Below are 20483 nucleotides of genomic sequence, written 5' to 3'. Positions count from 1 at the left end.
GAGTCAGAAACAATTGAGATTTACCATTGCTTTGCCATTTTTCAAATGCATGCAAGGGTTTGTGTGCAAGCTTTTCCTGTGCTGAAATCCATTCCAAGCCTCAGAAGTGTTCAGGTTTCTGCCCGATCTCCGAAGGTGTCAAACGGATAGTTTGACAACGAAATGCAAACTACATCTCTTCTCCCTATTTTGAGCCCTTTTAATAGAATCAATGCCATTATTATTATTTTCCCCAGCTGCTCCGCTATGATGTGATGCGGGGAAACCTGGGGCCAAAATGGAAGGGAGACAAGCCTCAAAGCACAAACATTTGCCGCGTTGTGTAACTGTTTTAACTCCGAATGATCACAGATGTTGGTCGCAGGGGAACAACACGCGCACACGCCGCGCACGCTGCCGATTGCCCCGTCCTCCTCTTCAGATCTCCCGAACCTCAAAACCTTCCTCCCACTTTGAATATGAAAATAGAAACGCAAGGTGTGGGGCAGGCAGCGCATGCAGAAAACAAACATCCTTCCGGGAAGGAACGGTGGATTTGCACACTCCCTTCTTGCATTTCTGTTTCTCTTTCGGCTCTTTTAGTTCATCCCTTGGTCCTTTAGCTGTGAGACCCATCTTCCCTGGGATAGAAACAGTAGTTGGTAGTGAATCCCATGTCAGCGGAGCAACGGATCCACGCCAGGCTTCTTTACAATGACTTCCTATTGACATGTCCTCTGCGTTGCTTCTTGGTTCCCTCAACAAGTAACGGAATGAAAAAGTTGCATCAAAAGGCCAGGATCTAATAGTCTTCTCTCTGTAGCTGGCATCCATTGTTCCCTGTCCTAGTCTCTGGAGCAGCAGAAAACAAGCTTGCTCCCTCCTCAATATGACATCCCTTCAAATACTTAAATGCATCTTTAAAGCCTTGATGTCTCCATCAAAACAATATCAGCATATGGTCAATGCACCTGACCAATGCATCTGCTGACCAATATCAGCATATCGTCAATGCACCTGACCAATGCATCTGCTGACCAATATCAGCATATCGTCAATGCACCTGACCAATGCATCTGCTGACCAATATCAGCGTATGGTCTATGCACCTGAGGAAGTAGACTGAAGCCTAGGAAAGCTCATGCTGCCAACTTCTTTCTTTCAGTGCGTCTCAAAGGTGCGACAAGATCTCTCGACATACTGAGTCTACAGACTGACATGGCGCATGGTCAAGATATCAAAAGGTATTAACGAGGAAAAATCGACACGCTAGAAGAGTGCGCAGTAGTGGCAAAAACAGTTTGCACTCCATCAACTCCATAGAAGGAAGAGCACTTCCCAGGCAGCTCCGGCAAAAGCAAACTGCTGCGTTTTCTTCCAGCTTGTGCATTCGTCCCCCTTAATACCTTTTTCCACCTTGAACATGCGCCGATGTTGCTAAGTCACATGTGTCCCGGCTTTCATCTTTGAAATATTGGGGGGTAATGCAGGTCCTGGTCCTCCTGCAAGTTAATGATTTGGTCACCAGATTTTGGTTACAGACTTTCCAAGGGAGAATGACTTCAATGCCTTACAGTAGTCTAAAAAGGATGTGACCAGAGCATGGATAATGACACACTGAACGAAGCCCTGTTTCCGCTTTTTGTGTCCTGGAAGCGCAGTTAGTTAAGATGGACTGACAGCTAGATTCATTAAACTCTAGGAAACGGGGCCTAATTGTGGTTGCCTTTCCAAAATAACACCCTGTCCTTCGACCGTAATGATAATGCTGGGACGTTGCTGAAAGCTACTGAAGCAAAAGGGATGCAGTGATGGAATAATAATTGGAATAATAGGAATGAGAATAAGGAGGACGGGGATTATTGTCCTTTCAAAGTGGAGGTTTTCTCCCCCTTGCTCCCCATTGCGTTCAAAATCAATTCTTCTGTTCAATAAACTCCTTCCTTGCAGTGGAAAGAAAATGGCTAAAGCGGCTTCCTTCGAGAAGAGAAGCAGTGAAGAATTGCATCCCTAGTTTCCAGGTCTACGCAGGGAATTGAACCAGGGTTGGTCTCCCGGCCAACATTCAAGCCGCTACATCCCATTAAATGGATAAATTTCATAATCTTTAAATTGATGATTGAGTTTTAATAGCATGCCCCTCTAAAATCTCCCAATAGAAGGCAGGATGCTGGTGTTAACTGGAGACTCTATGGATGAGACAACTCCAAGAGGCCCATAGCCTTCAGCTGCTCTGCTCAGGTCTTGCAAACTCAGGGAATCTGGGTCTTCCTTGACTTCCACCACTTCAGCTGTTGTGGCTCCGTCCGGTGAAATGTTGGAAGCTGTAGTCTGGTGAAGTCCTTGGCCTGATCTGTCAAACTGGTGCCTTGCCAAACTACACATCCCAGGCTTCTGTAAGATAGAGTCGTGTTGCTTGAAGTGGTAGCAAACGGCTTTATTTCTGCAGTGCGTATGCACCTAGAGTCAGTTCAGCTGTATGTGTCTCTGGCAAAGGAGAAGGTTAACACACACAAACACATATTTAATGACACTTTTCCTCATGCAAGCTGCATCTGCACTGCAGAAACAATGCAGTTTGATGCCGCTTTGACTACCATGGCTCTATGCGATGGCATCCCGGCATTTGTACTTTGTTGCATTACAGCTAGCTGACAGAGAAGGCTAAGCACTTCACCATACTACCAGTCCCAGAATCCCATAGCATTGAGCCATGGTACTCAAAGGGCTGTGAAACTGCATTATTTCTGCAGTGCAGATACAACCCAATATTGCTTAGGTCCAGACTATCCCAAAGCCCAATGTCTTCTAACCATCGTCATCATCATCATTAGAGGAGATATGGGCTTTGGGATAGTCTGGACCTAAGCAATATTCAGCAGTAATGGGTCAGTTTCCCCAACGTTATCATTTTCAAGTCACGCATTTCCATGATGTGTCCAAAGTAGAATAGCCTCAGTTTGTTCATCTTGGTTTCTAAGAAGAGTTTGGTACTGATTTGCAATCTCTGTGTCTTTATATACCTTCAAATGACTTATCAACTTATGCTAACCCCACAGATTTCATAGGGTTTCCTTAGGCAAGGAATCATCAGAGGTGGTTTTGCCATTGAGATGCAGTTGGCCCTCCTTATCCACGGATTCTTTATTACAGATTCCGCCATCCACAACTTGAAAATATCCCCATAAATACATACGGTCGGGTCTTCCTATCTACGGGGTTTTTGTTTTGGACCCCCCTCGCAGATGCCAAAAACCATGGGAATTAATGGTGGTGTGCCACGCATGCGGCCATGTGCACATGTCACCATTGAGGTTAATGGGACAGGGCCATCCAATGCAAGCCCACGGTTGGACTACTGTAAATAAAAACCCCCAAAGCAAACCTTGATTTTTCCATTTTTATTTAAGGGATCCTGCTTTATATATAATGGGATTTGAGCATCCACCGATGGAACGAAACCCCAGCAGATACCAAGGGCCTATGAACTGGTATCCATTGGCAGTTACCCATCCAAGTACTAACCAGGGCTGACCCTGCTTTGCTTGCAAGATCAGACAGGACCTGATGCCTTTGGGGTCTTTATGCCATCACTGATTTGCTCTAGCGCCCATTTATTTGCCTTTGGGTGGTCCTTTTGCCCAACTCTCCTCCTGCAGGTTTCAATGGAGGGCCCATTCACGCGACACGGTTATAGTACTATATTCCACTTTAACTGCCATGACAACATCCTGGGATTGGCGGATCAAGGAGAAGTATTCGCAATTCTCAGACGGAGGAGAGTTTCCCTCTTTGAATGACAAACGCCAGGATCCCATAGGATGTTGCCATGGCAATGGGAGCCGAATAAAGCACTATATTTGTGCATGGCAAATGGGCTCGGAGTTGGTTTTCTTCCCCTTCCTTCACCAAGTTTTCACAATATACACAAATGGAAAATACTGTGGCATGGGCAAGCCATACATGAGGGTGGGGGAAGACCTATTTTAAGAAATGGAAGGAAGATGGGATGGGATAAAATGGATGGACGGACGGACGGACGGACGGACGGACGTCCTTCCTGGCAGCTTCCTTTGCTGAGCTTTCATAGTCATACATAGAAATTGAAAATACTACAGCATGGACAATCCTCACACAAGGGTGGGATAGGGCTATTTTAAGGGAAGGAAGGAAGGAAGGAAGGAAGGAAGGAAGGAAGGAAGGGAGGGAGGGAGGGAGGGAGGGAGGGAGGAAGGAGATGATAGATTAGATAGATAGATTAGATAGATAGATAGATAGATAGATAGATAGATAGATAGATAGATCGATCGATCGATGAGGACAGATAGATAGATAGATAGATAGATAGATAGATAGACGGACCTAAACCTATTATGGATGTACCTGTATTATTAAATGCCCAATTCTGTTAGATAGATGGACAGGCAAACAGATAATAGGACCTAAGTCTATTATGGATCTATTATTAAATGTCCAATTCTATTGTCAGCCAAAGAAAAATTGGATGGATGGATGGATGGACGGACGGACGGACGGACCTAAGCCTATTATGGATGGATTATTAAATGCCCAATTCTGTTGTCAGATAAAGAAAAATTAGATAGATAGAAGGTAGACCGACATACAAACAGATAATAGGGCCTAAGTCTATTGTGGCTGTATTATTAAATGTACAACTCCATTGCCAGCCAAGGGGGAAATAACCATAGGACTGGATCAGCTCTGACTCCCAGGGACAGTTCCTCATTGCCTCGCTTCTATAACCATAATCTGACTCTCTTCATATCAGGGAGGGTACCTTAAAGGGCATCTAGCTTATCCCTCCCATGGGAATCCCCGACCTACAGCCACCCAGTTTCTGTTTGGAAACCTCCAACGAAGAAGCGCCCACTGCTTTCTGACACGTCTCTGTTCCACTCTGTTACAACTACTGGAAATCCAAAATAGTCATTCATTCCAGTAGGATCAAGCAGATGGAAGTCAATGTACCTACAGGATGGCAGTAGATTTTCATCAGTTGGCATCCTTGTTGGCGTAAGAATGGGTCGAACTTTTCTATGAAGGTTGGGATGGATAGGTTGGTGAACAGGCATGTAGGCAGATAGAGAAAAGCTAACACTTACCATATATACAGTATATAAGTCGACCTCATGTATAAGTCGAGGACACGTTTTGGGGTCAAAATTATGGATTTTGATATGTAAGTCGAGGGAAAAGTCTAGGTAACAAAGGATATAAAGGATGACGCCAAGGAAAACAATGCCAAAGACGTTATTGTACTGTTCTTTTTAATTGTAGCCCAGGATGAGTCCCAATTCTGGGGGGAAATGCATACAACAACAACAACAGCAGCAGCAACAATCGCACATATAGACAATGTACCAGAAGTTGTGTCCTGTACTCTGCACTTTGTCCATGCAGATGCGTATTTGGTGGCACATTTGGTGGTACAACACTGCAAGTCCCTACTGAATTACATTGGTAACTCTGTAAGCATAAAGTGACCCTCTGGGTGTATCTGCACTACCGAAATAAAGCAGTTTGACACCACTTTAGCTCCATGATTCTATGCTACTTATACTAGTGATGATCCATATCCTTCTCTCACTATTTTCTGTTATCGATTTTCCATGTTTTATATCATTTTTCTCTTCTTATCTTATCCTAGTGATGATCCATATCTGTCTCGCCTGTCCTCCCTCCCTTCCATCCTTCCCATATCTTATTCTTTCTTTACACCTTTTCCTTACCATTTTCCTTCTTTCCTCTCTGTTCCTCATTCCATTTCTCCTTCTTATCTTTTCCTTTTCTTCCTCCCTTACTTCCTATCTACCTATTTCTCATCCTCTCCTATCTTTCCCTTTCTCCACAATTCCCTGTCTCTTGGAATAGCAACTGGAAACAGCTGGCATGGCCAGTGGAAAGTTGCCACTGCAAAAGGATTAGTTGTTGTTGTTGTTGTTGTTGTTGTTAACTGCCCTCGAGTCAACTTTGACTTATGGCCAACCTATGGGGTTGAACTGGGACTTGAACCCTGGTCTCACAGTCTGACGCTTAGACCACTGCACCATGTTGGTTCTTGGGAACATACTTGTGTTGGCATGTGCCTTATGTGACTTGTGGCAACCCTAACCCAGGATTTTGTTGGCAAGGTTTCTTCGAGGGACTGGCAGTTTGAGGCTGAGAGAGTGTGACTTGCCTAAGGCAGTGGTTCCCACCTTTTGGTCCTCCATTTGGGAGCATTTCAGACAGGGACGTAGCCAGGATTTGGGAAGGGGGGAGGTCCAGACTAAGTGCCACCATTATAATGGGGCTTGGGTGCAGCGGCGCAGCAGCACACACCATTCGTTTTATCTAACGGAAGGGGGGGTCCAGACCCCAAGAATCCCCCCCTTGGCTACGTCCCTGTTTCAGATCCCAGAAGCGCCAGTCCACAGTCAGGAAGGATATGAGACGAAGTCCAAAACAGCCGGAGAGGAACAAAGGTTGGGAACCACTGGCCTAAGGTGGTTTTTGGTGAGTTTTTCCGGCTACATGGCCTTGTTCTAGAAGAGCTTATTCCTGACGTTTCGCCAGCATCTGTGGCTGGCATCTTCAGAGAAAGTGGGTTTCCAGGGCTGCGTGGGGATTCGAACCCAGGTCTCCTGGAGTCCTGTAAAACACTATACCACTCCGTCTCCTGCTCCTAATTCCTGCTAATGTAAACCAGTCAATCCCAGTAGACCTTCTGCCCGCTCCTGATTCTTTCCAATGCCCTGCCAATCTCCCTGCGGTGGCATTCATGCCAGGTTTGCTGTCCTGACCTTAGGTGAGTTCGTTGCTTTTTTGGAAAAAGGAGTGTTTTCTTCTGCTTCCAGCCAGGATGAGGTTGCCTTCTTTCCCAGATCTGCGTTCTGGGCAGCTTTTCAAAGCAGGTGGCAGCTGAGGTGCCAGGCTGTGCCAAGCTGTCCGCTCAGAGCTTTATGAAAAAGATTAAAAGTGGAATGGAAAAAAGGGGGGGAAACAAGGCAACCAGAGCTTGGCAAAGATGCGTTTGAGGTACGCCAGATAGCCCTAAGTGAACGGGATAAAGGTTGGGTGTTTGTTGGAGAAGGGATTGCAGCTCCCAGCATCCCCTCGCTTGACCTTACTGACTCTGGTCTGCCAAGATAGGTAACTTTCTCAAGCTCTGAGCAAGTGGTCTTTCCAAGCAAATGACCCCATAAATGGGTTATCTTATTTTTGGCTATGTATTTTTATTCCTATTGTAAGCCATCAAGAGAGGTGGGATATAAATAAAAATTATTATTATTATTATTATTATTATTATTATTATTATTCTGGGAGATGTAGTTTGGCAAGGTGTTCAGAGACCTCTGGGGCCACCGCCTCCTACAAGCCCCAGACCATTGAGGCTAGTGGCTGTTAATGTGGTCTCAAACTGGGTTATTTCTGCCATGTGGATGCAGCCTAGCCTGGTTCAGGTGAGGAAGCTGAATTTCGGTGTCAATCAGGGCTGGGAAATGCAGTAATGCAGGTGTTGCTGGAGGCTAAGGTGCCCTTATGCCTCCCCAATGGCTGCTTTGAGTCCTTTTCAAAGGCAGACACCCAACAGGTGAAGCAGGGCCAGGTAAGCCCACCTGCTCCCCATTGAGGATGCTGAGGTCCAAAGGCCCAGGTGAGAGGAGGCAGAGGAAGGGGTTCCCCCTTCCAACCAACGCCTTAAAAGGAAAGAGTTATTTTATGCAAATGGAGACTCCTCCCTCGGCCAATGGCTGGAGGGGAGGAAAGGATCAAAGGCAGCCCACCTGCTCCCCTTTGAGGATGCTGAGGTTCAAAGGCTTGGGAGGAAGAAGGGGGAACCCCTCTTCCAGCCAACTCCTTAAAAGGAGAGGGGTTTTTATGCAAATTGGGTCTCCTCCCTCGGCCAATGGGAGGGGAGGAAGGGACGAAAGGCAGCCCACCTGCTCCAAATTGAGGATGCTCAAAGGCGCAGGTGAGCCGAAGAGGCCGAGGGAACACCCCTTCCAGGCAAGGCCTTAAAAGGAGAGGGGCGCGGCCTCTTATGCAAATCGGGACTCCTCCCTCGGCCAATGGCGGGCGCGGAGGACGGGAACAAAGGGGCGGCGGAGCCAATGGCGAGGCGGTAGGGAGGTGTTTTTTTTGTGAATGGGGCGGGGAGACACTCCTTGAGCTCGCAAGGAGAAAGGCGATCTCTCGATCGATTCAGTGGATCCAGAAGAGAGAGAAAAGAAGGGGATCCTGGAAGAAGACTGAGGAAGGGATGCTCTGCAGGGAAGCCTAGTTGGTCGGAGCAGGATGGGGCTCCCTGTCTCTCTGTGAGCCTCACAGAGAGGAGGATCTGTTGGGGGATCTGTTGGGGGATCTGTTGGGATCATGGAGAGCGCCCACAGCTCCACCGCCGACCAGGTCCTGCGCCACTTCGGCGTCCGAGAGAGCTGCGGGCTGAGCCCAGAGCAAGTCCGGAGACTCCGGGAGAAGTATGGCCCCAACGGTGAGTTTGCCAGGCATCGTCTACACTGCAACGGTTAACCCGCTTTCGTACCGCTTTGGGTGTGTAGTGTGAGCCAGAGCCAAGGCGTTCCCATTCAGAATGAAGCCTATGGAGTCCACAAAGCGGGGTCAAACTGGGTTATTTCTGCAAGGATGCAGCTTGACACCCATTGAACCACCTTGGCTCTTAGAGGGGTTTGAGCCAAACTACAGATCCCAATAGTCCCAAGGATGGAGTTAAAGATCCAGGACACACTGCAGGGATGATCCCAGGTCGAGACCGCTTCAGTTGCCCTGGCTCAGTGCTAAAGAGTTTTTGGGATTTGTAGTTTAATGCCAGCAGAACTACAGCTCCCAGGGTTCCCTAGCCTTGAGCCGGGGCAGTTAAAGCGGTCTCAGACGGGATCATTTCTACCGTGTGTCTCGAACCTTAGTCTGTTTTTGAAGGAGGCTATAAGAGAGTAGATACGAATTGAATGCGATCGTATGGAAAAGCCTAACAGAAAACAACTGAGGAGCTATTGCCTTCTAATGCTGAATGGGAGACACTGCGCTTTTGCTCCATCCGTAACCACTTTATCCAAACAGACCCTCCATCTTCAGGTACAGTCTACCTGAAGAGCGTGTTTAACATTGGCTTGACACTTTTGTTCTTTTAAAGTGTGAAAACGAATAAAGAAATGTATAGCACACAAAGGAAGCCATACTCCAAAGGGGGCCCAATGGGATCGGATCCAAGGACCCCGACCCCAGCGTCTTGGTTTGTCCCTTGGACCTCCTCCGGACAGGTAGACTCTACCTGAAGATGGAGGGTCTGTTTGGATAAAGTGGTTACGGATGGAGCGAAAGAAAGCGCCTGACCGGGTTGACTAATGCTGAAAAGTAAAGTTCGGAGGTATGGAAAGTTGCACGGTACGGTTGGACTTTGTAGTACTAGCTGCTTCATTTATATACCGCTTTGTACCACCTAAGCCATCTCTAAGCGGTTTACAGATGTCATAAAGCCCATTGGGGATGATGGGAAGTGCAGTCTTGCACTGTCTAGGGCTGGAAACTGTCACTGCAGTAGCGGAGAAGCAATGAGGAGTTGCAAACTTTAGTTGGCCCTCCTTATCCACGGATTTTTTTATCCACGGATCCAAGTATCCACGGCTTGAAAATAGTCAAAGAAAACATAAATTCCAAATAGCCAGCCTTGGTTTTCCATTTTATAGAAGGGGAACCATTTTCCAGTGTCATTGTATTTAATGGGACTTAAGCATCATGGATTTTGTTGTCCGTAGTGAACCCTGGAACCGAACCCCAGCGGATAACGAAGACCCACTGTCCTAATAACTGTCATTAGTATCATTACTGCTCATGTCATGGCTCCATCCTGCAGTAATCCTGGGATCTGTAGTTTCCCATGGCGCCCGAGCCCTCCGCCAGAGAGAGAGGCTAAATGGCCCACAGAGCTATAAATCCCAGAATCCCATTGCATTGAACAATGGGAATTAAAAGGATTGCAAACTGTATTCATTCTCCAGTGTAGATGCAGCCTTTGGTGGACTACAATGTATGGATTGGGGGATTCTGGGAGCTGCACTCCACCAAACCCAAGTTTTCCAGGTCTGAACAAAACTCAAAGGATGTTTCTGTTTTTCAAAATCAGCCTTGTCCCCTTTTCTTTACCCCTGAAATTAAAGGGCTTTATTCATTTCAACTGCACCCACGTTGCAAAAATAATCTGGCTTGATGGCGCCATGCTATGGAATTCTGGGAACTGTAGTTAGTTGTGACAGCAGAGCTTTTACCTTACAGGTCAGTTACTCATCCAAGAAAATAAATGCTCTTGCATTATGTTTTCTGTAGGCAACAACCGACCAGAACCTCCTTCCTTGGGACTATTAGCAAGCCATTAACTTATATGTGTATATATATATTTAAATTGATGGCTTGTGGATTGGTATGTTATACACATTAATAGGTATTCTATAAATATTAAAATTAGTGTTACGGTTACTGGGAGACCATATATATATATATATATATATATATATATATATACACATTAAAATGGTCTCTCAGTAACCATAACACTCTAATTTTAATATTTATAGAATACCTAAATTAGGCTCGGGAGTTGATGAGAAAAATCACGTGCGAAACCGAGTCTAAACAGCTACACAAAAAACGTGACAAGTGTGTCATTCGACTGCAAGGTACTACACTTTACTTAAAATTGGTTACATGTCTGATAGGAATTTGGTACATTTTCCCCCCTTTATAATGAGCAAAAGAAAGTTCTCTTGTGTATATCTGACAATGAATAATAATAACAATCATCATCATCATTTCATCATCATCATCATCATAGAATTATTATAGAATTCAAAGATATAGCCTAGAGATACAGAGAGATCTAGAGATCAAGATCTCTTTGGAGAGGCGAGGTATAAATTTATTATTATTATTATTATTATTATTATTATTATTAAATATAGAGAGATCTTGTAGCACCTTCAGTTGGTCTCAAAGGCGCTACAAGATCTCTCTACGCATTATTGTTATAGTCATATTAGTACTATTACTATATTACACTACCTTGTTGTTGTATATACTTATATCCTGCTTTCCCCCGAATTGCAACTCAAAAGTGGCTCATCTTGTAAAAGTACGACAAATACACAACGGTGTAAATGAAAGCGGGTTAAATTTCCATTCTCACTCTTGTAAGCTCTGTCCTGGTGTCCCAACAAACTACAAATCCCAGAATTCCGTGTCAATTAAAGTGGTATCAAACTAGGTTATTTCAGCAGTGCGGACGCCGCCACTAAAACAGCCTTACAATGGAAAATTGCACCACTTTAAAGCTGCTGAAGGTGTGACCCTTCTTTTCTCCCATGATTTGCAGTGTAGGTATATTTTGGGAACTTTAGGAGCTTTGGGGAGATGCTTTGTGTTTGCGGGGATATATCTATATCTATATCTATATCTATATATATACAGTATATATAGTGCTGCTGCATTTATTTTTATCACTCCAAATGCCTTGAGCTGCTTCGACGGTTGAGCGCAACGTGGAACAAGGTGCAAAGGTTCGGTTTAAGGAAATGTGTGCACCAAAAGGGTTAGTGTTAATTCGACGACACTTAAGTGCAAATGGAATAATTTGGGGAGATTTACACGAATAGACGCAAAGGTGAAAGGAAGCAGGGCCTGGGGCCTTCCTTTGCTCTGAGCAGCGCCAACATGGGTTTCATTTTGAACTCTTCACGGTGCCAAATTTGGCTAGCCGAATGCAAACAAGGGTGGGCCCAAGGGAGAGGGCCTAACCGCACCTGAGTCAACATTGGCCTTAATTTTTAATTTTCGTTGGAAAATGCGACCGGTGCAATATTTGCATATGCAAATAGCATTGCGAGGAAGAAAAAGAAAGAAAGAGTGTGTTGGAGGAGATGAAACAGATGGAGGAAGGGATGCGTCGGTTGGTGCGCTTGCACACTCAAGTTGAGTCTGTAGTCTCTGAGAAAACCGACGTGGCTGTTTCTTTCCTTGTTGGCAGAAAAATCTGCCGTGGTTGTATTCCAGCAAGTTTTTTCCTGTGCATAGTTTTGGTCCTCGGCTGTGTTGCGTTTGTCGGTGTCGGGCTTCCCACCCACGGATGCCAGGCTGCAAAACTCTTGAACTCGCTCTGACCTCAGATGTCTTGGCAGTTGGTGGCTTCCCATGTCCGCAGGTGTGATGAATGCGAAGGTGGTTGTAGACACACATATAACACAAACACACCCTTCCTGCCAGGGAGTGAGCCTTGGGAGAGAATTGTAGAACTGCAGCGTCACAGAGTTGGAAGAGACCCCAAGAGGCTGTCCAGACCAACCCCTTTCTGCCATGCAGGAACTCTCTCAATTCAAACGTCTCGACAGACGGCCATCCAGCTTCTCTGAAGATACCAGGCACGTCTTCGTCAGGAAGAAACTCTTCTAGAACATGGCCACATAGCCCGAAAAACCCATAAAACACTATGGATGCCGGCCATGAAAGCCTTGATGTCATATTGAGGAGGGAGCAAGCTTGTTTTCTGCTGCTCCAGAGAATAGGACCTGGAACAGTGGATGCAAGCTCCAGGAAAAGAAATTCCACCTCAACATTAGGAGGAACTTCCAGATAGTAAGGGCTGTTCAAAAGTGGAAGACATTCCCTCGAAGTCTCCTTCCTTGGAGGTCTTTAAACAGAGGCTGGATGGCCATCTGTCAGGGATGCTTTGAGTGAGAGTTCCTGCATGTCAGAATGGGCTTGGACTGGATGGCCCTTGGGGTCTCTTCCGACTCGATGATTCTATGTTTAAAGACCTCCAAAGAAGGAAACTCCACCAGTCTCCAAAGCAGACGGACAGCTCTTACCATCGGGGAATTCATCCTAATGTTTTGACAGACTCTCTTTCCCTATAGCTTGCATCCATTGCTCCAAGTCCTATTCTCTGGAGCATCAGAAAACAAGCTTCCTCCATCCTTAATATGGCGTTCTTTCAAATACTGAAACAGGGCTATCACATCACCTCTTAGCTGTCTCTTCTCCAGGCTGAACATACCCAGCCCTCTTCCAACTCTATGATTCCAACTTTGAACCTATTTGGGATTAAGGTGCCTCTTCGGGCGAAAACCCAGAACAGACTAACATTCGAAGCCACAATATGGGTGTATTTCACATGTGGCCACAATATGAATGTAGGCTTAGTTTGGGCCTCTCCTTCTCCATTCTTGGAATAATGGTTTGAATGTTGGCCTATGACTCTGGAGAACAGGGTTCGATTCTCAGCTTGGCCATCAAACCCACCTGGGCAAGTCACACTCTCTCAGCCTCAAGGGAAGGCAATAGCAAACCACCTCCGAATGCATCTTGCCAAGAAAACCCCATGATAGTTTAGCCTTAGGGTCGCCCTAAGTTAGGAACGATTGGGAGGCGTACAAGAGCAGCAGCAGCAAACTCCATCCTGGAGCCTGTATACCTTAAAGGCACCTATCCCATCTGACCTTGGAGGCTAAGCAGGGTCCATCCTAGTTAGTATATGGATGGGAGACCACTGACAAATTTAGGCTACATTTTGGGGGAAGGAACCGGCAAAACCATCTCTGAGGATCCCTCGTCTAGGAAAACCCAATGCAAAGGGACACACGACATTGCCTTCCCAGGAATTCAGCCATTCCTCTATAAGCAAATACATAAAATAGGTCCTGAAGTTTCCCCCAAGCACCCGATCCTGGATGATCTTGGGAGCTAAGCAGGGTCAGCCCTGGCTAGTCCTCGAATGGGAGATCACCAACCAAGACCAAGTGTTGCAGGCTGTATTTCGGAGGAAGGGACTATCAAAAATACCTCTGAGGATTCCTTGCCTCGGAGAAGCCTATGAAATCCATAGGGATTGCCTTGTGTTCACAGATGAAGGCACATAGACACACACACCCCACTCTTGAGATTAGAGAAGATACACACACACACACACACACTCTTGGTGTGTGTTTAGACCATTTGTTGGCGCCTACAAATCACACTTTGGAGCCTAATTTCCGCGGCACAAGTGAGAGCGAGGTTGGTTCTGATGGATGCTTTTGTCGTTAAAAGAGGAATACATTTATAAATTGCTGGCTTAGCTAGAATCTTTTTATTATTATTATTATTTAAAGCCTTTTTGGAACGGGGTTTGTTTGTAATTCTGTAATTAAAAGGAGGTTGCAGTTTGCCACGTCTTGGAAGGCTTTTAAAAAAGCGAACGGAGCCAACCCAAAGTGAATCATCACTACAGCAAAGGCAAAATGGTTGGAGAGAGGCCAGCGGAGTCCAACTTTGGGCCTAAAATGTGGCCGTGGGAGTCTTTGTAGGATTTGGACTAGGCCTGGAGAGACCTGGGACTTGAGCATCCACGGATTTTGGTATTGCTGGAACCAAACCCCAGCGGATACCAAGGGCTCCCTGTATCTTGGGTATTTTGGTTGGTCCAATAAAGGTATCCCTGTTTGGTGGATTTTGGGATGTTATTTTGCTTTGCTACATGACCGACTCGGATACCCCTGAAATAGTAATCGATGGATGGAACAATCTTAGGAAACCAGAAACCAAACCTGTTGTGTTCAATCGGATTTCCTCCCAGGGAAGCTTGCAGCTGTGAAAATCTCTTTGCTTGTTTTCTTGCCTAAGGGCGGCGGGGGGTGGTGGTGTTTCTACACTGCACAGTTATAGCACTTTGATACCACTTTAACTGCCGTCACTCCATCCTATGGAATGTACTTGGATTTGTCATTTGGTCCATCAGGGACGTAGCCAAGGGGGGGATTCTTGGGGTCCGGACCCCCCCTTCCGTTAGATAAAATGAATGGTGTGTGCTGCTGCGCCACTGCACCCAAGCCCCATTATAATGGTGGCACTTAGTCTGGACCCCCCCTTTCCCAAAATCCTGGCTACATCCCTGGGTCCAGTACCCAGAATGGTTTGCCAAGGGAGCCTAATATTGCAATTCAGGGAAATAAACTCTTAAGCGGCTGCAAATCCCAGGTTTCTGTCAGGTGGTTAAAGAGGTATCAAGCTGCTATGAATCTGCAGTGTGTGGACTGTTCCTGGTTTAAGGTTGGCATTTGTGCCTGGGAAGTTAAAGGAACTGTTTTGGAGTGAAGGTTTCTTCATTGGGGACCTAAGGACGACCTTCTCAGCCTGGTTGAAGAAGAGGAACTTTTGGTACCTTTGCTGTGAACTCAAGAGTTGGATCATTTTTGCTTTGACGGGAATGGAAAGTTGGCCGCAACGTATAGATTTATTAAGCCCTTTTGGGGGGGGGGGGGAAGAAGTGATAAATGGTTGCTAGGAAGAATTGGTTGCATAATAGTGTGTGGTGTGTTGTCCTTCTCCTGGTGCTCTCCGCGGTACTTTTTTGCTTTCTAAACTGCCAGCGAAGCTCGGCGGGAACACTTGGATCCCTTGGAAATGCGCTGGGTGCCTTAACAAATGAGCCTGTAGTCCTTCCAGACCTTCGCTTTGGCTTTCTGCTCTTGAGTGCCACATTGGGTCTGCTTGGCCTCTAGTGGCTAAGGAGTGACCAAGAGCCAAAGGAGAGAAGGACCCAGCCTAGGAGTTGTCCCCGGACATTTGTGAAGAGTAGCAATGGGGACGGAGAGGCGGCTTGACCCCCGGAGGCTGGTGGCGTCTCCTCCTCTGGAGGTTTTTAAACAGAGGTTCAATGGTCATCTGTCAAGAATGCGTGGATTGTGAGTTCCTGCATGGCAGGGGGTTGGGCTGGATGGCCCTTGGGATCTCTTCCAACTCTATCATTCTGTGATTTGTAGGGTTGGCAGATTTCAAACGGGTCTCGGGATGCGGACGTTCTTCTTCGGTCCTCGGGACACTCATAGGCCATGTCTGCGCTGCAGAAACGATCCAGCTTGACGCCCCTTTAACCGCCATCACTTGAACCGCCATCCAAATTCTGGGCTTTGTAATTTTTGTGAGCTAGTCAGTCTTCGCTGTGAGAGAGCTCTGGCGCCACAAAATCCGCTGTCACAAATCTTTGGATGAGCAGAGCTAATTGATTTCTTTTTTAAAACAAACCTTTCATTTGCACCCTGCCTGCCAAAGATGTATTTGTGGGATGCGTTTGCTGGTAATAGGCAGAGCAGTCAGGGAAACGTGGCGCCCTCTCAGCCTTGGCAACACCAGGGTGGCAAGGGGGCTGCCTTCCAAGATTTACAGCCATTTATGTTTTTGCAGCAGTGTTAGGGGGCAGCATGGTCTAGTGGTTTGAGCATAGGCCCTGGACTCTGGAGATTGGGGTTCAAATGCCTGCTCACCCATAGAAAGCCTGATGGGTGCCTTTGGGCAAGTCAGACGCTCTCAGCCCCAGAAAATCCTGTGACAGGTTGCCATAAGTTGGAAATGACTTGACACAGCAACGTTAGCTAACCTATTATTATTATTATTATTATTATTATTATTATTATATTATTATTATTATTATTATTATTATTATTATTTAACACACACACACAATATTAAAATTAAAAACTGCAGCCTCTTCTTTCTCCTCTCATTGAGCCTGATTCACACCATCTCTAGCATTTTGCAGCAATTCCCAAACACTGGCCTTCCAGGTGTTTTGGACTTCAGCTCCCAGAATCCAAGACTATGGGCCAAGATGGCTGAGGCTCATGGGAGCTACAGGCCAGAGTTTGGGGATCGCCGTTTTAAAGGATTGCAGGCAAATGCCACATCCTCTTTCTGCCCAAAGGCAGATGTTTGAGCCCCAGTTGTGTCACACCCCTTAGAGCAGTGGTCTCCAAACTTTGGTCCTCCAGGTGTTTGGGACTTCAACTCCCAGAAGCCCCAGCCAACTTGGCCAGCCATCTGGAGAACCAAAGTTTGGGAACCAATGTCTTAAGAGTGTCTTGCATGCCCCTAGTAATACCCCCAGTACCCAGGGTGAAGCCACTAGATGCCACTAGATGCCAGTCCTTTCCTTAAGCCGGGGGCTCCACATTGAAGGACCTGCATGTACCTACTTGCCGTGGGCGGGCCACACATTACTCACCCCACCTTCCATCATTTAACACAGATAAATTATAGAATGCTGTACTATCATTGCAGTCTCTAGAGCCGGCGTGGGGTGTAGCGGTTTGATTGTTGGACTAGGACTCTGGAGGCCAGGGTTTGAATCCCGACCTGGCCATAGCATCATAGAGTTGGAAGAGACCACAAGGGCCATCCAGTCCAACCCATTGTGCCATGCAGGAACTCTCAATCCATGCATACCCAACAGGTGGCCATCCAAAGAAGGAGACCCCCATCACTCTCCAAAGGAGCATCTTCCACTGTCGAACAGCCCTTACTGTCAGGAGGTTCCTCCTAATGTTTAGGTGGAATCTCTTTTCCTGCAGCTTGTATGCATTACTCCGTGTCCTATTCTCTGGAGCAGCAGAAAACAAGCTTGCTCCCTCCTCAATATGACACCCCTTCAAGTATTTAACAGGGCTATCATATCACCTCTGAACTGTCTCTTTTCCAGGCGAAACACCCGCAGCTCCCTAAGCCATGGAAGCCTACCTTGGGCAAGTCACACTCTCTCAGCCTCAGGGAAAGGCAATGGCAAACCCCCTCTGAAGAAAACTTGCCAAGAAAAGCCCATGATAGGTTGACCACTTTAGGGTGGCCATAAATTGGAAAGGGCTTGAAGGCACACAGCAACAGCGACAAGAGTCAGGGGCGCTTTGCTTGGGTGTTCCTTCATGGCAGAAGGTTGGAATGGATGACCCTTGGGATCTCTTCTAACCTATGATCCTATCAGGGACATAGCCAGGATTTTGGGAAGGGGGGGTCCAGACTAAGTGCCACCATTATAATGGGGCTTGGGTGCGGTGGCATGGCAGCACGCACCATTCATTTTATCTAACGGAAGGGGGGTCTGGACCCCAAGAACTCCCCCCTTGGCTACGTCCCTGATCCTATTCCAACAACTCTTCTCTGCTGGAGTTTTGAGCTTCCCGAGGAAGAAGCAAGAGAAAGGCAAAACACAGTTTTTTTAAAAAAGGCCTTCCTGACTCATCCGGCTCCGCTTTCTGTTCTTCGGCACATTCGCCCACTTTCCAGCCTCCAACGTGCTGCACACTTAAAACCGTCTGATTCATAAACCTGCGCTTCCCTACCTTCCCCCACGGTCTCTTTGGAGAAGCCCTGAGACATGTGGTGGAGGCCTTGTTGGCTTGTGGATCTATGCAAACTCTCAAAGCGGGGTAAGCAAGGAGCAGGTCTTTTGTGCTGGTATTAGTACCAGAGAGAGACATTGTGGTGTATGGCTTGTAGTGCTGGACTAGGATCCTGGGAGGCAAGGGTTCAAATTCCTACATCAACATGACATTCCTCTGGGAATTTTCATGCTGGAGATAGTAAATCATAATATTGGGAGAGACACCAAGGGCAATCCAATGCAACCCCTTTCTGCCATGCAGGAACTCACATTCAAAGCATCCCAGACAGATGGCCATCCAGCCTCTGTTTAAAACACTTCACTGCTCTCTGAGACAGCATCTTCCACTGTTGCACAGCTCTTACTGTTAGGAAGTTCTTCCTTATGTTTAGGTGGAATCTCTTTTGCTATAATTTGAATCCATTACTCCAGGTTCTATTCTCTGGAACTGCAGAAAACAAGATTGCTCCATTCTCAATAGGACATCTCTTCAGATACTTAAACAGGGCTCTTAACCGTCTCTTCTCCAGGCTAAACATATACCCAGCATCTCCCTAAGTCTCTCCTCGGAAAGCATGATTTCCAAACCCTTCGCGATTTTCTTCCTCCTCCTCTGGACATGCTCCAATTTGTCAACATCTTTTTGGAATTGTGGTGTCCAGAACTGGACACAGTATTATTCCAGAATAAGCAGAATAGAGTGGTACAGTGGGCCCTTGTTATCCGCTGGGCTTTGGTTCCAGGATTCCCTGTGGATAATAAAATCCGTGGATGTTCAAGTCCCATTAAATATAATGCCATAGCAAAATGGTGTCCCTTATATAAAATGGAAAATCAAGGTTTGATACTTGGAATTTATACTTTCCCCCCAAACCGTGGATGCTTGAATCCATGGTAAAAAAATCCACGGATAAGAAGGGCTGACTGTACTATCACTTCTCTTGCTCTAGGCACTATACTTCTATTGATGTAGCCTAGAATCACATTGGCTTTTTTAGCTGCCGCATCACACTTGTTCAACTCGTGGTCTACTAGGACTCCTAGATCCCTTTCACATGTCGCCTTGTGAAGCCAGGGGTCCCCATCCTATACCTATGCATTTCGTGGTAGTGTAGTTGTGTTCCTATGGAGCTGTCTGCAAAGGCCTATCATGCTTTCCTCTGTTGCAAGCCACCAGTAAGTAAAGTGTATTGTATAGCAGTGATGTAGACTAGGTTTTACTATTAAAGTCAGAGACGGTGGGTATGATTTGCAGCCAGTCCTTCTGGCACTGAACCCACACCTTCCCTTCCCCTCCATGTTGCCCATCCATGCTTGCTGGTGCTTCAAGGGTGGCCAGGGCCCCTTTGGAGGAGAACATGAACTTTGTGGCCTTGAATTCAGGGAGCTGGGGAGGAGTCCGAGAAGATTTGGTGGTTTCTCGAGGGTTTCCATGACGTGCGCCGTCTGTTTGCAAGATGCATGCTTCCGTAGGATTAAAGCTTCGCTAACCGTTTTGGGTTTGGTTTTGTTTTTTGCAAGAAGCTGTCGAAGCCAAACTGGAAGCATGCCACTTGTTTTTCAGGGCTGTGGGGGAAAATACATATATATAAAAATCACATCCTTCTTAGCTTTTCCTTTGTTAAGATAATCGGCGTGAACTTGGGTGGAAGGAAGGCTCCTTTTAGTTGGCTTTAAGCGTTGCAAAAACGCACAAACATGGGCAAACGCTCTCATGCTCATTTTAAGCAGCATGCAGAAAGCCCAGCTTAGGGTTGCCAGGTGACATGAAAGACAGGCTCCTGTTGCTTTCGTGGCTGCGCCACACGAGACCGATTCGAAATCCCTTTGTAAACACAACCGTTCATGCAAACGGTGGTCTATGGGCCTTGCAAACGGTCTGCAAGCCCCCAAACCTACCCAATTTAATCTGAGTTGGAAGGGCCCTCTTTTGGCCCCGAAGCACAGAGATAGCTTTGCAAATGTGTGAAATGCCCTGCTGTCCCCAAAGCTCAGTCTGCCCCATAGGGTCAGTGGAGAAGATGGGTGGCACACCTTGCACTCTGTACCCACCCAGTGGGCAGCATTGGTGCATTTTGTCACTTCTGGTTGCCGTTTTGTCCAATTATTTTCTTTCTAGAGGTTCTTCTGGGGAATCTCGGGGGGTCGAGGGAAGGAAAGAGCTGCATTTGTGGACAATGTTAGGATAATGTCTTAATCGTGCCAAGAAAACTGCAGGATAAGTTCGCCTAAGGGTTGCCATAAGACATAAACCAGGGACGTAGCTAGGATTTTAGGAGGGGGGGGGTCCAGAGTAAGTGCCACCATT

The 20483-nt window shown here is 46.6% G+C and overlaps 1 protein-coding gene across 1 annotated transcript in view; it reads left to right on the top strand.

The window, feature by feature from the left end:
* The first annotated feature begins 8146 nt into the window (after window positions 1–8146).
* Window positions 8147–20483, top strand: part of LOC149287119 (sarcoplasmic/endoplasmic reticulum calcium ATPase 3) — a 72798-nt gene continuing 60461 nt past the window's right edge. Inside the window, exon 1 of the mRNA XM_089493527.1 lies at window positions 8147–8473. Coding sequence (XP_089349653.1) covers window positions 8356–8473 — 118 coding nt within the window. The 5' untranslated portion in view covers window positions 8147–8355. The remainder of the gene's footprint in view (window positions 8474–20483) is intronic.

The sequence above is a fragment of the Sceloporus occidentalis genome, unplaced genomic scaffold (genome assembly GCF_023333645.1).
Source record: "Sceloporus occidentalis isolate IW3139 unplaced genomic scaffold, rSceOcc1.0.p SCAF_64, whole genome shotgun sequence".
Taxonomy (NCBI): domain Eukaryota; kingdom Metazoa; phylum Chordata; class Lepidosauria; order Squamata; family Phrynosomatidae; genus Sceloporus; species Sceloporus occidentalis.
Note: the sequence above shows the minus strand (reverse complement) of the source record. Positions and strands in the feature narration are given on the sequence as shown.